This window comes from Oryzias melastigma, linkage group LG8 (assembly GCF_002922805.2).
Source record: "Oryzias melastigma strain HK-1 linkage group LG8, ASM292280v2, whole genome shotgun sequence".
Classification (NCBI taxonomy): domain Eukaryota; kingdom Metazoa; phylum Chordata; class Actinopteri; order Beloniformes; family Adrianichthyidae; genus Oryzias; species Oryzias melastigma.
In genome coordinates, this window is record NC_050519.1 from 17116050 (window position 1) to 17133797 (window position 17748).

At 37.0% G+C, this 17748-nt stretch overlaps 2 protein-coding genes across 3 annotated transcripts in view; both read left to right on the forward strand.

Annotated features, from left to right (window-relative positions):
- arhgdig (Rho GDP dissociation inhibitor (GDI) gamma) overlaps nt 1-8441 on the forward strand; it is a 24804-nt gene extending 16363 nt beyond the window's left edge. The window contains exons 4-6 of the mRNA XM_024272942.2: nt 4758-4834; nt 7037-7100; nt 7193-8441. Coding sequence (XP_024128710.1) covers nt 4758-4834; nt 7037-7100; nt 7193-7389 — 338 coding nt within the window. The 3' untranslated portion in view covers nt 7390-8441. The remainder of the gene's footprint in view (nt 1-4757; nt 4835-7036; nt 7101-7192) is intronic.
- A 2358-nt stretch (nt 8442-10799) lies between these two features.
- rpusd1 (RNA pseudouridine synthase domain containing 1) lies at nt 10800-14549 on the forward strand. 2 transcript variants are annotated; one of them, XM_024271299.2, is made up of 6 exons: nt 10800-10925; nt 11318-11531; nt 12143-12266; nt 12401-12503; nt 12593-12694; nt 12863-14549. In XM_024271299.2, the coding sequence occupies exons 2-6, from the start codon at nt 11341-11343 to the stop codon at nt 13249-13251; spliced, it is 909 nt and encodes a 302-aa protein (XP_024127067.1). In that variant the 5' UTR covers nt 10800-10925; nt 11318-11340; the 3' UTR covers nt 13252-14549. The 2 variants fall into 2 exon arrangements, with proteins under 2 accessions (XP_024127067.1, XP_036069227.1); XM_036213334.1 differs by lacking the exon at nt 10800-10925 and adding an exon at nt 10976-11139.
- Nucleotides 14550-17748: the final 3199 nt, after the last annotated feature.

Sequence of the window (17748 nt, forward strand, 5' to 3'; positions counted from 1 at the left end):
TTTCTGATGACCTACTAAATTTGAGTAGAATGAATTAAATCTAAATGTGTCACCTTTAAGAGGGGCTTGAATCATTTTTTTGAGTGTAATTTTTTTTAGTTTATATTAAAAAAATATCGGGTGCTGTTTTTCTGATTTTTATGACTTAGCCTAATTCTCATAAAATTGTGAAAATATTTCATACATTTTGGACTTTATTTAAAAAAAATGTTTTTTCTCATAATTTTACACCTTTATTCTAGTAAAATTTTGGCAATTTTTCATAATTTAACTTATCTTATTTTCATAAAGTTTATACTTTTTTCGCACAATTTTATGACTTCAGTCTTGTAAGAATTTGACATTTTTCTGGCCATTCTAATTTTTTAAGTTATTTTTATTCTTTTATGGTGGTCCAAATGCTCAGTTGTAATTAAGAAAAAAATAAATACTAAAACCCCTAAAATAATATTTAATCAAGTCTTAGAGAAGCCAGAGTTTATCATTAAGGTTATTGTAGCTCATGGCTGACAAACCAAATCAGTTTATCAACTTCAGGTTTTGTAGAAAATGAACGTCGTCCCTTGATGCAGTAGATATAGACCTCAGGACAAGAATATACTCTAGTAATAATGTTGAAGTTATTAAATCAACAACAACTGCAGCATATCACATTCTGAAAGACAAAAACTCCCAGAATGCTCAGCGTGGATAATCTTACTTTATGGAGAAAGTCAAACTCATTCCCCCAAAAATCAATGAGAACTTGAATCAGATAGAATACATTTGATTCCAGCAGACAAACTGCTGCAGATCCTCATTAGTTGTTGCACTGTACAAACAGAGTCATGTATTCACATGCAGGAGGAGTGTGCTTGTGAAGTTTCATCTGCAAGGTTCTGCTGCACAAGCCTTTCTGTTCTTCTAAAAGAGTCATGAGGTTTTTTTTCTTTCCCTTTGTATGAATTACATTTCAAAAAGTGTTGGAACTCTCAAAGCGTAGCTCAGGGTCATAGCGGACGCTTTAAGAGATCAAAAAGGAACATTTACATCCATTCTTTAGATCTGAAATCTTCAAATAGTTTAATAGATATTTTTTTGTATTCCACTTTACTGTTCATTTGGGCATTTCATAATCTCATCTCGTCAAAACAGATGATCCCACCTTGATTACAGCATCCTCCTCTGACACCAACACTGTGTTCTTCTATCATTTCTTCTAAAGTATTTTTCTAACATCAAATCTGTCTCACATCTGCACAAAATTAACCGTTTTTTCTCCCTTTTGTTATGTTTGACTTGATTCCCTCTAATAAAGAGGAAATCATCAATTCTCCACTTCCTTTTGATTCCTTCTTTGCCCCAAACATTAGATATACACTCTGACTATAACTTCCTGTTGGGGCTGAAAGACCAAACAGCTCCTTTGCCTTTTGCAGGTTCATTAATTAAAGTGTACTCAGTCATACCTGGGATATTACAGACCAAAGGAACGGTTCATGCAAAAGTATTTCCAATAATAATGATCAATTCAGTGTAAACCCACCAGCTTCTATTGTCTAACACATCCCAGAATGCTCTTGGACAGGAAGTCTTTCACAACTGGAGCGTTCCACATATACAAATAATTCTGCTAAACTGTTGAGATATCCTTCAAATTTACAAACCTCCTGCTACCAAAGCCCAAAAACAAGAACTTCAGCAAACTGCTAGACCCCAAAGCAACACATTCAGGTTTCCTTGTAACAAAATACATGGGATTGACCCCAAAAAACAGTAAAGCTTATAGGATCCAGACCCTTCTCTGTACACCCCACACAAAAAAGTTGTTCTATCAAAGCAAAATCTTATGTGGATTTCACAATCAGAGAAGAAAATTTAAAGAATACAAATTTCAGGTTTATTTATGCTGATAGTAAAGTTTTTTATGTCTTTATTACTGTTTTGAATCGAAATTCCACTTAAAAATATAAGAAAGGTCCACACAATAATTCTGGCTTATAGTGAGGAAAAAATGAAAAACAAACGTTTTTCATTTGTAGTTTTTAACTTTATTCAACACATTTCTGAGACCTTTATCTCATAGCATAATGAGCCAAAAACTCCTTAATAACCATTTTTTACATTTTCTGCGATGTTTTCTGCCCTGTAGTTCATTATCACTCCACTAGGGGGAGTAAAAAAAACTTTTTCTGCTCATTTCAAAATGGCTGCCTCCATGAAATCTCAAAAGGCCTTTTGGCGGCAAAATGTTTAGCTAATTTCAAGACTATATATAGAATATAATTCATCTATTGTTATTCATTTTTAAACGACTATTTGTTTTGGTTTTTTTAATGTAAAATGTGCTAATAGTAAATTTATGTTATAAATGTTTGTATTAAATTTAAGACTGGGTCAATAAAGGTATTTTTCCAGAACACTCATTCAGTCAATATTTTTACATATTAAACTAAAATTGTTGTGAACAAAAACTCAACAAATCACCCAACCTATCATAACATTAAAAAATGATATTGCAGTTTTATTGTTGATTTCAATAAAGAGTTTCATAAAACATATTAATTTAAAAAATAAATATCATTTTTTGCCAACTATTTCATGCAGTGGGCTTCATGATGTTAAAGGAGCCAGTTATTATTATTAGATAGAGTTGAATCAGAATGTTAAATGGGTATTAGAGAAGAAATGACAACTTCTACAGTTGTTTTTGTTCAATGTTAGAGTAATAATGGACAGGTGAAGTAGAGGATGTTAGTTGCTGTTTTATTGTTGCTTTCTGGTTATTATTATCTGTATTAAATGTGAGTGTTAACACATTTTTAATAATGTTTTAACTAAAACCCCTTTTTCCTTAAATATATCACAAAAACATTTGGTGAAATTTCTTTTTTCAAAGGAAGAGAATTCAACTTTTAGCTAAATGTGTGTAAAAACCTCAAAAGCAAGCATTGTAAATCCAGAGCTGCAGTGCCGTAATGAGACACACTGGTTTCATGTTGCAATTAGAAATGCGGGCCTGCGGCTCTTGACATGAAATGGACTTTCCATTGAAGGCTGAATGCATTAGAGACCTCATTATACTCTGCAGACTGTGCAGCAGTGATTTACATCGATGTTACCATGAAAGGGAGAGGAGGAAGGGTCCGGTTCACACTATGCTAAAGAGCACTCACTGACTTAAAGTACTCACAGGTATTTTTACAGCCGGAATCACAGTAGAAACATGAAGTATTCTTTGCATGTATACACATTCTTAAACAACACTGCTGTGTGGAAATCAAAACTGCATCATCAGAATGAATGACTATCAACTTTTGGTTATTTTAAATTGATGCAAAAATTCTTCTGCATTTTTATATTTGCTAAAAACAGAAAACTACACAGCAGTTAAACTATTAAAACCCCAAAATGTTAGTGTTCCCTTCTTGTACTTGTGACATTTTTCTGATGGTGGAGGACAAAAATTAAGAAAATGAAGCCTAAAATTGCTTTTCTACGTATTTCTTTATACAAATCGTTGTGAATCAGTAGCAGATGAAAAACAGTACATTTGAAAAGGAGCGTATTTGTTACGTAGAAAATATGCTGAGCGGGCCACAAGCGGGAAGGGGAGCGGGGTTGCCACCCTCAACTCAGAGGGGAATTTATGATGAACTGCAGAACCAAAAAAAAAAAAAAAGACAGATTTCTTGAATCTTGTCTAAAAAAATACATAATCATAATTAAAAAAAAAAACAAAAACAAATGGGAACTCTTTTAGAACATATGAAAAGAGGGTTACAGTCATTTATTCCACATTTTAAATAATTCTTAGACAATTTTGCATTCACACAGATTTTTGAATTAACTGTAGCTTAATTTGAATGCAGGAACTCACAAAATATCTATTTTAAAAAGTAATTAGGGTATTTCTGCTTCTTGCAGTGATTTATATGACATTTTTAAAACATTGAATTCACATTTTTTTCTAGATGTTAGAATATAAAACAAAGTTGAGCATTTTTCCTTAATAAATCACAAAAATACATCTCATATTTTGTTTTTAATGGTACATAGCGATTAGTTTTGCACAAATTCCCACATGCTTCAGCAGTGTGAACTTCATTCAGGATTGGGTCGTCTGCTGTGACAGTTAAGGTCACAGAAAGAGGCTGAGTGAACAGACAGACCTGTGAGTGTGTTGGACAGGTTGACAGCTTTCGACCTACTTTCTACTTCAGACGTTCCCACGAAAGGCCGACTTCTCTCGTCTCATGAGGCGACACAAAGCAGAGGAGGAGATGAATGAGGAGCAATTTGATCCAAAAGAGATCCTATCTTCAATTGGGAAACCCTAAAACAGGATAGATTTTACTTAAAAACGTTAAAAATGCATCATAAAGTCCTAAAAATGAAGATTTTTAATAGTGTATTCCTCTCTGAGGCGTCCTCCTCATATCTCTTCCTTTTATTTCCCCTCTCCCTTTATCTCCTCCTTTCCTTCCTCTGTCTCTGTCCCTCCATTAGGAAACACTCAGCACTGCTGCTCAGTGAAATTGACATATAAAATGATTAGAAAGTGGCTGCATCTCTCCCTCTGCTCCCACATTTCGAGCTGCTTTCCTCCTCCTCAGCAAGACCTCGCTGAACCACACAGGATGATGCATGCGCTAAATCTTCCTCCTGATTCAGCCGAGAGCCTAAAAAGCATAAAAAGCACATTTACAGACGATGAACACTTGTGTTTTTTGCTGGACATCACCTTGAGCAATGTGACGGTTTGTGTCTTTTTGCAGGCGACCTGAGCGCTCTGAAGGAGAAGAGCTTCACCTTACAGGAAGGAGTGAAATACAGGCTAAAGATACACTTCAAGGTACTGATCGGTTTTAAATGGATGGAAAGATTTACAAGGAGAGATTAGATTAGAAAGGCAGTGCTGAATATGAGATCAGACAATTTTATTTAGGACACAAAGATTATTGTCAAACCGGCTCACTTAGTATTTCAGAGAAATATTACTTTTTTATGGTTGATTATTGCAATCATTGACACAATACATGCAAAAAAACGTATTTTTCTTAACTTTGAAAATTTATAGATTTTTGCATTTGCACTGAAAATTAACCTTGATTGGTCAGAATGTCTCAAAGGAAACGTCTTTAATGAGGAAAGTCCCAAAAAGAAAATCACAGAACTCTAATTTAAACATGAACATGTGAGGAAAAACAAAATAAGACATGAAAAATGTTAATATTAATGTTGATTTCACAAGTATAAAAGAAAAATATCTGCTTACAGGGCAAGTTCAAACTTTCAGAATAAAGGCTTCAATGTTGAAATAAAGCTTAAGGGCTTATTTTTGCTAAAATAGTTATATATGTATTCACACATATATATTAGAGAGAAGGTGGAGCAACTATTTACCTATATTATTTGATTCTTACATCAGAAAAACACAGTCAAATAATCTCCTCACTTAAAAAAAATGATTTTATAAATCAAATATTTTAGATATTTAATATTTGTCAAAGCAGCTATGTTTGCAGCATACTAACATTTTAGGTCTTTTTTTGTCAATAAAGATTCTCCTTACTGTAAGTTAGCAGTACAGCCCTTCAGGAACTGATATGTCAGTGAATTCCTGCAGTAAAACATTGCACGGTTTTAGTTTTCTCCATCCATTTTACAATAGAAACAGGTCAGAAGTTCAGGTAAATCCTTCCAGTTTTTCTGCACGTTTGCCCTCATACTGTTTCCTGTGTTGGAGTATTCAGGGCAAATGCTGAAAAATGCATGAGCGTTCCTGAATGCAGCATGGAGGTCTACCTTTACTGAGGTGTAATGTACCTTTGGCACACTAACACAGAATCTGGATGTTGGATTTGTTGTTGTAATTTTATGTTTTTGGAACAAAAACATTTAATTGAAGCTGTGTTGTTGACAGTATTAGGTAAATTACTTTAAAAAAAGAATTTGATTACTTTACTTTAGATACTGGATGCAAGTTGAATGAAACTGCTTTACTCATTACTTATTTTAAAAAGTTAATCTGTTACTGACAAAAGTAATTCAATTAAAGTAATCCGTTACTTTGTAATCCATTACCCCTTGTAGATTTATATGATCACAAAACTTCTTCAGGTGATGCTGACAGCTCCTAGTCCAAAGAAGTAAACATTTCCTCAGCAAATAAGGTTCCAGTTTGCTCGGTTTTGTGAGTGCAGTTTCTCCTGAGAGTGGAACGATAGTTTTTACACTTTCTCAATGAATTTCTCTGCATTTGGCCTTTAATAATAAATTAGTGGAAGTGTGTAATTAAAAATATTAAAATTATTTATTTTTTATTTGTCCGTCTTGAATCATTTCTATGATTACTTTCAAATTATTCCAATAAATCAAATTTTAAGTCGTTTCTGCAAGGAAATTAGTTCCTTTGATGTACTTTGGCGACATCTGCTGGACAACTTGTGTCACTGCAGTTTTTGAAAGCTCCTTTTAAAACAACTTTATTTAGCAAAAAAATGTGCTTGATTTTTAAGTTTTTATGTATTTATTTATTTATTTAGCCACGTGGCAACATCAAATTTGAGTAGTTAAAAAAACAAATGTTTGAACAGCGTGTGCATTACAAGCAATAAAACATAACAAATGACAACACACAATGGGAACCGCTTCATAAACCTAGAAGTGAAGGGGCATTTACATCAGACGAGGGCTTTTCCTTGATGCTTTTATTTTTTTAAACCAATTTATTCAAATTTGAGCTCAGGTTGCAGTTTCAGTTGACGATGGAACAAAGTCGAGGCCCCTTTTTCTCATTTAAGATGTGACTCCATGTAATAAAAGTGATAAAAGGTTCTGTGATCTAAGAAAATGAGAGGCAAAAATTAAAAGAATGTTTGTAGAAAAATGATTTTAGATCCCAAAGTTGTGTGTAAATTAATTAAACCAAAGCACGTGTTTGAAGTGAAGGAGGAGTTTCACAAATTCTACCTTGAGATGCTTTTACTTTGAAAAATATTGAGCTATTTCAAGAGTTTGTCTCTTATGAAAATGTGAATCTGTGTGTTTGCAGGTGAACAGAGAAATAGTTTCTGGGCTGAAGTACCGCCATGTGACTTACAGAAAAGGAGTGAAAAGTATGCAGTTCATTCCAACATGACAGATATATTCATCTTTTTGATCATTTTATGTCTTCATGTTCTACTCTCTATTATCTATTATCTTCCAGTCAACAAGGTGGTGTGCATGGTGGGAAGCTACGGCCCCCGGGCGGAGGAGCAGGAGTTTCTGTGCCCCGCCGACGAGACACTGAAAGGCGTCTTGTCCCGCGGACAATACCTGGTCAAGTCCTGCTTCACTGACGATGACAAGAACATCCACCTAGCCTGGGAGTGGAACATCAACATCAGCAAGGACTGGAACTGAGAGCTCTCCCATCCTTGTTTCCGTTTTTCTCCTCCTAGAATCTGAACACAGCTGGAGGGATTCAAAATCCAGCCTGCAGTTTGAGTGCTCTGTTATCATAGGGCAGATTTAGGTGGAGATGTAGTGCGGCGTTCCTGTACGACAGCTCCAAAAGTTTTATTTCATCTAAATCTAAATTCAGGGTTATGAGATGCCTATCTTCTGCTTGAGGTGACCTCTGCCTTCATTCTTTAATGCTTAATGAAATGAATGCACATTAACATAGTTAGATATCAACCATAGCCTGTAAATAGTCATGAATCACCAAAATAAAAGCATCGCTATACACTTATTCACAAAAGTAAATGTAAATCAAAAAAGGTTTTTGTCTTAAGTGCTCACTTTTCTACTTATCTTTTATAGCAAATGTACAATCTTTTTTTTGTTGTTTAATCTGAGCGTTCTCCTTAACTTTATTGTGGAAGATTAAAAATATTAATCTTAGAAAAGAAAAGAAAAGTTTTTAAATAGGAATTTTAAGTTATTCCTTTGAGTTTTCATTTTTCTCGCGAATTGCTGAAAAGTTTGTGGAAACAGCACAACTGAAATGTGACTGTAAATACTGTCGATTGTGATGCATGAACGCCCCGTAGGATTTCACAACATTTCCCAAAAAAATTCAGCTTTCCCTGATAGAAAGCAAACTCGACGTGACTAAAGATGTGTTTCCAGTTCATAAAAATGAACCAAAAAAATCAGAATATTGTACAAAGCCTTTGGAATTTGTCGTTGTAGCCAAACATAACACTGTTATATTGAGTTGTTGTGGTTCAGGACAAACTGTAAATGTTGGTTTCTTGTGTGCTGCATGGTTGAATTCTTTTTTTAATGACTAAAATCTAAAATTTGTTGTGAATTTTGATGAAAAAAATGTAAGGTGGTTGCAATTCCTGCACATAAAACATTTGCAGGGATCATTTTGGAAGGTTGCAAGGAGTTCTCTGTAACAACATCTTCAAATATTGGTGTTGAATTTCTTGTAAAATTTAATAAAAACAATTAAAAAAGCTAAAGCGTTAATATCTTATTCGAGACTAAAAAGAAAAAAAGCATATTTGTGTTCTTGTAAAATTGATAAAAATGTGCTAAAATGACAATCACCAGCAAAGTGGAATAGAAAACACACTTTTATTAAATGTTTTCCATCATTTTAAAGCACAGGAAGGACAAAATAGTAACAATAATTCATTAAAACACAGAGGTCAGATAAATCCACTAGCATATGCTCACATAATTCAGTGCTAATACTGTGCCAGCTACTTTACATATGAGAGGATGAGCTGTGTTTAATGGGATTGAAGTTGCATCATTTGTGAAGCGGTGCCAGAGGATTAAACGCATGTGGCTGATGCTTTAATCCCTCAACCCAACTTTGACATATTGGTTGTTTTTTGGTCAGGACAACACCAGAGCTTTATTGTTTTAAGCTATGGGGTTAAATAAAGGAGAACACATTTCAAAAATAAAATAAAGAAGGGTTAAAAAATTGCACAGGACGCACAATGATGATATTTTTGCTTGTTTTGGGTGAATAGTATTTGAAAAAAGGCAGTTTATGACCATCGGGTGAAACATAAGGAATTTCAAATGGATCAAGTTAGGTGGAATTTGAAGCAATAATAGAAAAGTATGATACTTGAATTGTATCTCAACCAGCAAAGTCAAGGATTTTCTTACCAGCTGCCACTTTAAAATCACTTCTCCAAGCATGCCAACATTCACCAGTTTGACAAACAATGAACAGAACCGAGAGGGGATGTGAACACAATGTGGGACGGTGTGTGATGTTTGTCCACATTTGTTTGTCCGCCCCAGTCACTTGTGAAGCACATCCGTGGTGTTGTTGCTGCTGAGCGCCTGCTCCAGCAGGGCTCTCTGGGCCGTGGCGGGCAGGTACAGGAAGGAGTACAGCAGAGCCAGCGTCAGCAAGGCCAGCAGCAGAGGGAGGCAGCAGTCCGACGCCGTCAAAGGCTCGTCGCATCGAGCCTGCATGAACGTGGTGCTGTGCATCCTGGGAAAAGAAATCCTTTGTGCTTGATTTGAGGAAAGTTCTTTCAATGTAACAAAAGGTCAAAAAAGTCAAAAGTGGTGAAAACTCTCTCGTCGTTGAGTAAAAAACATAAAATCAAAATATTTCTTGGCCAGTTTCTTCAAAATTGTTGCACTTGAGAGTTCAACAAAAATCAAAATTTGCCCCAAAAAGCAAGTTCTTCCTATTTGGAGAACAACTTCAGGACTACTTGCATCCTTATGCTACCAGTCCTCTCTTCATCTGCACCCTCAACCCTCTGATGGCATCATTTGTGATTCATCCAAAATATTGTGTCATATGCACCTCTGTCTGTGAGGGCACTCTCAGGTACAGGTGGCAATCCGCCACTCAGTTCTATGACATGTTGCGCAACAACAACCAGAAAATCAACAGCGGAGACACAACAGCACATCTGGGTTTACCTCTGACATACTGTGTTCTGGCAAATTCAACGGGGGCTGAGTTATGAAATATGTTATGTAACAGTTCCTAATCATTTTACGGTTAAGTCACACCTGGCTGCAGTCAGGGATTATTCCATGGAAGAGCTGGGATGAAATTCACCTGTACTGCAGCACATTGTGCTTACGGGAATCACTTCTTGTGTCAGTTTTGAACTGTCTGGGAAAGTTATAGAAACAGAGAGTCTAATTTGATCATTATTCATTTTTGAGGCACAAATTATCTGACTGTTGGTGCTTTAATCTCCACACCCTTTTGAAAAAAGTTGTAAACCTGCAGTTTATTTTATTAAGTATACTTGAATATAGAAAGTAGATCATGTAGAAAGTATACTAACTGAATACTTCTTCAGTCTAAAGTGGAACATTTTAAGTTTACAATCTATAGATAGTATATAAAAAGTAAATTTAAAGTATATTCCCTTACTTTTAGATTAAGATAAGTGTACTTGTACCCTTAAATAGATTGCTTTTTCTAAGGGGACAATGTTTATTTACCTCTGATTCATCCCAGATTATCTTTTTATTGTTTTTCAAGTAGTCTGCTTTCTTTTTTTGGATTGTAGACATCACTGTTTATTTTTATTTTGAGAAAATGTGTTGTGTATATGAAAATATGAAACATAATACAGAAAAGATGGTGTCTTTAATGACAAATATGCCCAACCCATGCACAACACATATAATTAAAGAGTGTATGGGTAGCAAAAACACCTGTCTTTAAAATGAATTAAAACTGAGAATGTATTTTCATACGTAATAAAATGACCAAAAACCTTATTTATTTATTTACTTAACATTATTTTTTGTTGTTTTACATGAAAAGATTATACTAAATCCAGATGTAATTTGACCTCCACACCACTTGGTGGCAGTGTTCTCAGTGTAACCCTATTTGCTGAAAGCCTCTATCCACATTCTGCGCATGCGCACAAACACGCCTGATTTTTTTTTTTGTTTGCAAATTCAGAACTAGCATTTTAGGTTTTTGCTTATTATTACAGGTATGTTATACTATCTTTTTCAACAAAAATAAATAAATGTCGACTAGGAATGTATATAGTTAAATTTCTGTTGGGTAAATTTAAATTGTCTTAACGTAACCGTTCACAGCTTGACCAGCACGTCTGATAAACTAGCAAAACTTATTTTTTATAGCCATTAATTATTTGTTGGAAACATCATCTTAAGGAGTTCATAAGAAGCGCGTCAACCGAGGTTCAAACGCACCATTTTGTAAAAAAATATATTTTATATAAAAATGTCAACATTGCATTGGTTTCAAAAATGATGCAGGTTTTTAAAGATGAAAATCTTTTTTGATAGTGCTGTATATATTTTATAATAATATTGTTCTTGATGTTGATTCTAAATTGCACCCTTTTCCCCCCAACAGGGTTACATGGGTTTTAGTCAAACATGATGACCACAGAACCTGCGAGTGTGGAGAACCTGCGTGTTCTGCACCACAGTGAGGATTTTATTGTCTTAGACAAACATTGGGACATTCGCATAGACAGTAAGATGTGGTATGAGAAACTGACAGTGCAGGCACAGCTTCAGCACCACTTTCCTGATCTGGCTGACCCCAGCACTTACTATGGATTCAGGTAAGAATTAATTATCTTTTAAAGACCCTCTGGTGAAAATTGTGTTTTTAACATGTCCTTGTTGCAGTTTCTGAGTGAAAATTAAGCTTAAAATTGCATTCTTAGTATTTCTTTACTCAAATTGTTTTAAATAAGGAGCACATGAAAAGAATGTTGTTGGAAAAACCTTAAAAAGACATGGAAAGTTCATTTGTATAACAGATTGTGTGTAAAAATACAATTCTTAGTGTTTTACATAAAACAAAAGAAGCAAAATGTAAAAGAAATATTAAAGATGTGGTCTTTAAAATACAAATTTAAAGAAAGGTAAAAATAACTGATTTTTAAGTAACTGTGCCGATATAAACTTTAATAATGCAACTGAGAATACGTGGGTCTTTAAACTAGATTTAAATAAACAAAGTATTTGAGTTAATAACACGGACTGACTAGGTGAGATATACTGTAGGTGCTGCACTCAGCTGTCCCCCCCCTTTTTTGGCGAAAAATTATAGTTAAATGACAACTGGGAACAATTTAAAAAAATGTATCAAAAGATGACAGTATTGGGACTTCAAATGTGTCAATTATAACAAACTACCATGTCATTATTTTCATTCTTTTTACTACAGGTTCTGTCATCAGCTGGATTTCTCCACCAGTGGGGCTCTTTGTGTTGCACTCAACAAGGCTGCCGCAGGTCAAGCGTATCGCTGTTTTAAGGACCGGACTGTCACGAAAGCCTACCTCTCTCTGGTACTGAGCACAAAGTGGTTGCCTTCACACAATAGATATTACAATTCATCCAGCATATAGTCTTATATTTAATGCTCAGAATGCTTTTATTGAACTATTTTTGTTACTTATCTTGACATTTTTCTGGTGCTTAGGTTCGTGGAACGGTAGAGGAAACCACACAAAGTATACATTTCTCAATTGGTAAAAATTGCACAGAGGGAAAGAAGCATATGATGTGTATTGAGGGATCTGAAGGTAAATGAACCAGGAAGGACTGACACTTCCATAATGCCATGCAGTTCATTTTGTAATTTGCTTTCATTTCTTCTGTCCTACCATGGCAGGCTGTGAGAATCCTAAGCTTTCGCAAACGGAGCTTACAGTCTTGGAATATGGGTTGTACGATGGAGATCCTGTCACTAAGGTGTTGCTGCAGCCACTCACTGGTGATTAAATTCGTATTATTACCTTGAATGTAAAAAAATTTAAATCTCAAGTTCATGTTTTATTGCAAATGTAAACATTTCAAAGTAACTAGATTTTCTTTTTTGATTCCATAGATTTGTTTTTACAAAATTAGAAAAGAAGTACTTTTTATCTCCTGTCTCTCTCAGGTCGAACCCACCAGCTGAGGGTTCACTGCAGCGCCATCGGCCACCCCATTGTCGGGGACTTTACCTACAGCTTGGGGACCGATAACTCGCCGTACAGAATGATGCTGCACGCTCACCTCCTTCACATTCCCCTGGAACCAGATCCTCTACTGGTTACTGCCGGAGACCCTTTTGTTGCGACGGTTGACCCAAAATGGCTCCCGCAGCGCTCGTTACGGACACTGACGGCCGCCGTGGAGGCTTTGTTGGAAAAGACTGGAAAACAGAATAACGGTGTGGCAGAAATAGAGGAGAAAGAAATGAAACTAAAAGAGGATGAGAGGACTGAAGAGAGTGAGGAGCAAAGGAGGATATGTCGGCAGTGGTTGAGTGAATGGGCTGGGGACTGATGGGAAAGCCAGATTTTTAATTTGTTTCTTATTTATTTTAGCATATTCTTGCATAAAGTGCAGGCATGGGATTTTCCTGTATGCTCACTTACTGTTTGGAGGACCATTACATTAAATCACCTTAAAAGGACATTAAAGCATGTGTGCATGAGGATCATTTATGCCACTTTTTATTGCCATGTGCCTTGCTTGTCGAAACCTTAAAAAAGACAGATTGTTGGTTTAGCATCTGACAAGCCTTACTGTAAAGTATTAAACCAAAACTATTAATAAAAAACAACAGTGTGAATGCAGTTAATACACTTTTCTTTGAAGAATCAGAGACTCTGATGATGGGGTACATTAACAGTATTGAAGACACATTAAAAAGTATGTTTTAATATAAAAACCCCTTTAAAACTCCATTTTTTTTGCAGGTCCATTTTAATATTTACACTTATATAGAACCTTCAGTTGTTCCTGAACCCACCAGTGAACTAGCCAATCACATCAGCTGTTTAATGACACAGGAATGAAACTGACCCCACATTATTACTGTTTTCATTCAAAATTTTATGCGCAGGGTTCAAAAAGTTTTTTAGTTTTTAACTGTTTGGTCTAAAACAAACATAAGACATAACTGAGATAATAAATCCACAGAACTTTGAATGGAGCTTTGCCTGTTTGACCTTGTCTATGCAATTTTTGTGGATTTAATCCAACATATTACCACTTACGGGTAGATATGGGCTGTCTGTAGGTGAAAAAGGAGTAAACTTGTATGAGGCACTCTAGTGGCCCACAGGAAATATCAAGCTCATTGACACTTGGTGAGCCTGTAGAGCAAAATGTAGATGCACATTTTTCTAAAGGCATGCTGCCAGAGACAGGTAGTAGTGAACACTTACACAACATGTAAGGGGAATTGATAGTGAATTAGGTGAGATGCAGGCACAGATTATTTTTAAATCTTTTTAATCCCCAAACACCTTATATATGGATCAATTCTGGTTGTGTTACAGATGTTGAAGCACTTTTGAGAGGCACTTTGACAAAATGTTTTGTGTGTTATTGTGAATACACAAAAGTAAAGCTGTGTCGAAATTTGTGTTCCTTTTTTTACGAGTTGCTAACAAGGTTGGGAGTTAGTATAGTCACTGTAATGTTTGTTTTAGCGGGATCAATCTGTTTCTTTAATGTGATGCTAACATCTTTGGAAGTTACAGGTATAGTGACAATGCTAGCACGGCTAATGTTACTGGTTTGTCTTTGTTGGTCTGCGTTGTGTTCAGGTCAGGTGAATAAAGATCAGGCTCCGATGTTGATTCAGTTTCTTTTATTCTGGTTGACAGAAAAAACAAATGTTACATTGCTGTCTGGGATTTTCCTCAGTGCTACCAGAGGCAATTTCTCTCAGTGCTTCCCCCTAAAGACTGAAAACTGCATGAAAAAGAAAGAATCAGCATAAAAATAGAGGAAAAATGGTGTGAAAATGGCGGCTCCTTTAAACCGGCTAATAACAAAAATAACATCACTGACCAAGGAAAATTAATGCAGTACAATTGCTGCTTTTGATGGATCCAGGTAGAACAAACTAAAAAACAGTTAAGCAAAGATGTAATTACAAAGAAGGGACACAAGGAGGAGCACGTCTTACCTTGGTCACAGCAGTCTGAGAGTGCATGCTCAAACATGTCTGCTGTGTCACTAGTTTTTTCATTTAGATGTTACTAACAATAACTGGTGGTGGCTCTGCTGCCCAACACTAGCGCCAACCTTCAACAGAAGCAATTCGGGGTTAGGTGTCTTGCCAAGGCCACATGGGTGGGGCAAGGTGGGACTTGAACACACAATCTTCCGATCAGGAGTCGACCACCCTACTGCTGCACCATGGGCCTGACCGTGACCTTACCTAGATCTGAAGGTGACCTGAACGTGACCTTACCTGGATCTGACCTTGACCTGACCGTGACCTTACCTGGATCTGAAGTTGACCTGACCGTGACCTTACCTGGATCTGACCTTGACCTGACTTTGACCTGACCTGACCTTGTGTAAATAAGAACACATCTGTTGTTAGACAGAGTAACCATAGTTACCACTCCCCAGACCATGTCCATATAAGGAATTCTGTTGATGTCTGAGGAGTGTGATGTCATGCACTGTGGTGACATATGGTGTGATGTCACACAGTGATGTTACACAGTGATGTCATCCCCTTTGATCTGAAGTCTATAAATAGAACCCAGATTCAGTTGTGCCTCATTGCCCGTTTGGTTCACACCAGAGAGCATACTTTCTGTTCCCCAGCTACCAGAAGCCTTGCATTCCCGTCAAGTACCTTCGACCTACACTGAGGAACTCGCAGATTTTTTTCCTTGCTACAAAAATCTGCATCTCTTATTGAAAACATTTTAAAGATTTTCAGATTTATCTTGAAAATCATTATTTAAAATGTTTTTGCTTCGTTTTGGACATTCTGGGGTTGAGGAGAGCTTCCTCACTCAGAATCTCTCCAAACTTGAGAAGAGAGTTCAGCAAAACTCCTCGCTGACCAGCCAGTTGCAAACCCTCGCCGCTGAGCTGGAAAGCAAGAAAAACCTGAGAGGAACCTGCGCTGAACTCTCCCAGGCAAAGAAATCAGCCACTAAACTGTCCAAGAAGCTGGAAAAGGACTTGCAACGAATCAACCAAAAAATCCAGGAGCAAAAACCCCTGGAGGAGCGTTGTAAGAAACACCAGCTAGAGATCGACCAGCTGACTGAGACCAACACCAACCTCAGGGCGACTCTTCAGGAACTCCAGATGAAGGTTTGGGATCCTCAAGAGTTGTCCAGCGAGTTGATGAGGGTCAAGCTCACAGCCCAATCTGTCAGCCAGGAGAATGAAGATCTCGAGAAAGAGGTTCAGAAGGTCCAAGCCACCATCGTGGCCCTGGAACCTCTGCAGCAGCAGCTTAAAGACGACACTGATCACCTCCAAACACTGCAGGAGAAAAACATCATTCTCCAGAAGGAGCTGAAAGACCTCCACCGACATCGCGAGGAAGATGCAGCAATGAGACAACGTTCTGCCGCCATCCTCGCCCAAACCAAGTCTCTGGAGGAGGAGAACTCCATTCTTGATTCTCAGATCCTACAGCTCACTTTGCAGTGTGAGGAGGCTAAAAGATGGGTTCAGCAGTACCACGAGACAACCACCAACCTCGAAGGACTGAAACAAACTAACACTGAACTCATGGAGAAACGGGAAAACCTGAAAATGGAGCAGGAACAACTTCTCCAAATAGAAAAAGAATATCTCCAGGCCAAATCAAAGACTCTTCAATTGGAACAAAAAAACCAAACTTTCTGCGAAGAAATCAAAGACATCCAGGGAAAACTGAGTTCTGCATTTGAGCTGAAGCAAAAATGTAAAGAAGAAGCAGATTTGTTCCAGCTCTTGCAGAAACAAAACACCACCCTGAAAGAAGAGCTCCTTGACCTGCAGAAGAAGTGTGAGAAAGACGCTGAGATGAAGCTTCAGTATTCCTCTCTGCAAGCTGATAGAAAGGCTGTGGAGGGGGAATTCAAATCCCTGAAGCAACAGATCCGCGTTCTTTCTCAGCAATGTGAAGACTTCAGGCCCATGACTGAGAAATTTAATAACACTCAGGAGTACATCGGCCAACTCCAAGAACGCAATACATCCCTTTTGGAGGAAGTCGAGAACCTGCAGGTCATGAAACAGGAACTAGAAGGATTGGCCACAGAGTACATCAATCTGGAGAGAAACATAAAGGAACTTAAGAAACAAAATTATGACCTCAACAAAGATCGACAACAACTCAATTCGGAAATCCTGGTCCGAAAAGATCTGGAGGACAAAGTCGTCGCTGCAAGGCAAGAACACGCAGCAGTTCTGGCTGAAAACACAACCCTAAAAGCCCACGCCTCAAAGTATGTACAACAACCACAGCGTGCTGCTTTGAGGAACCCTTTGCTGACTTCAGCCAGAGCTGCTCAAGGAGAACTTCCACCTCTAAGACAACCAAGTCAGCCTTTGTTGGAGGAAACTTCTCCGATCACAGTAAGACCCAGAAGGTTCCAACAACAAAGAGCTGTACTTGGACAACATCAGGGAGCTGCACCAAGAAGGGTTCCTGGTTCCCGGCAGGTCTAGGACCCTTCAAAAGTCTAATGTAGGCAGACTGGATTACAAAAAAAAAAATAAAAAAAATAAAAAAAAACTCTCGAAAAGGCTAAATTTATACAGCCTTGATTTAACAAAAAAAAAAAATGTCTATTTGCAAAATCAAAATTAAAATTATAGACTGGGCAGCAGGCTGAGAACAAAACTATAACAAAAAGTGTCATTTGGTTTCAACAAATGACACTTTTTGGCAAAATAATGCAACCACAAGGAGGCACAATCAGTGTCTCCATGTGCCGGTCCCAAGTCCGGGTAAATGCAGAGGGTTTTGCCAGGAAGGTCACCAGAATGGACCCAAACCAAATCAAACACAAACAGAACTGAATT

Excerpts from the sequence above, each read along its gene's own strand:
- rpusd1 (XM_024271299.2), top strand. The coding sequence starts at position 11,341 with ATGATGACCACAGAACCTGCGAGTGTGGAGAACCTGCGTGTTCTGCAC. Across the intron at positions 12,504-12,592 it reads GTGTATTGAGGGATCTGAAG|GCTGTGAGAATCCTAAGCTT; the intron begins GTAAATGAACCA and ends CTACCATGGCAG. Across the intron at positions 12,695-12,862 it reads GTTGCTGCAGCCACTCACTG|GTCGAACCCACCAGCTGAGG; the intron begins GTGATTAAATTC and ends TGTCTCTCTCAG.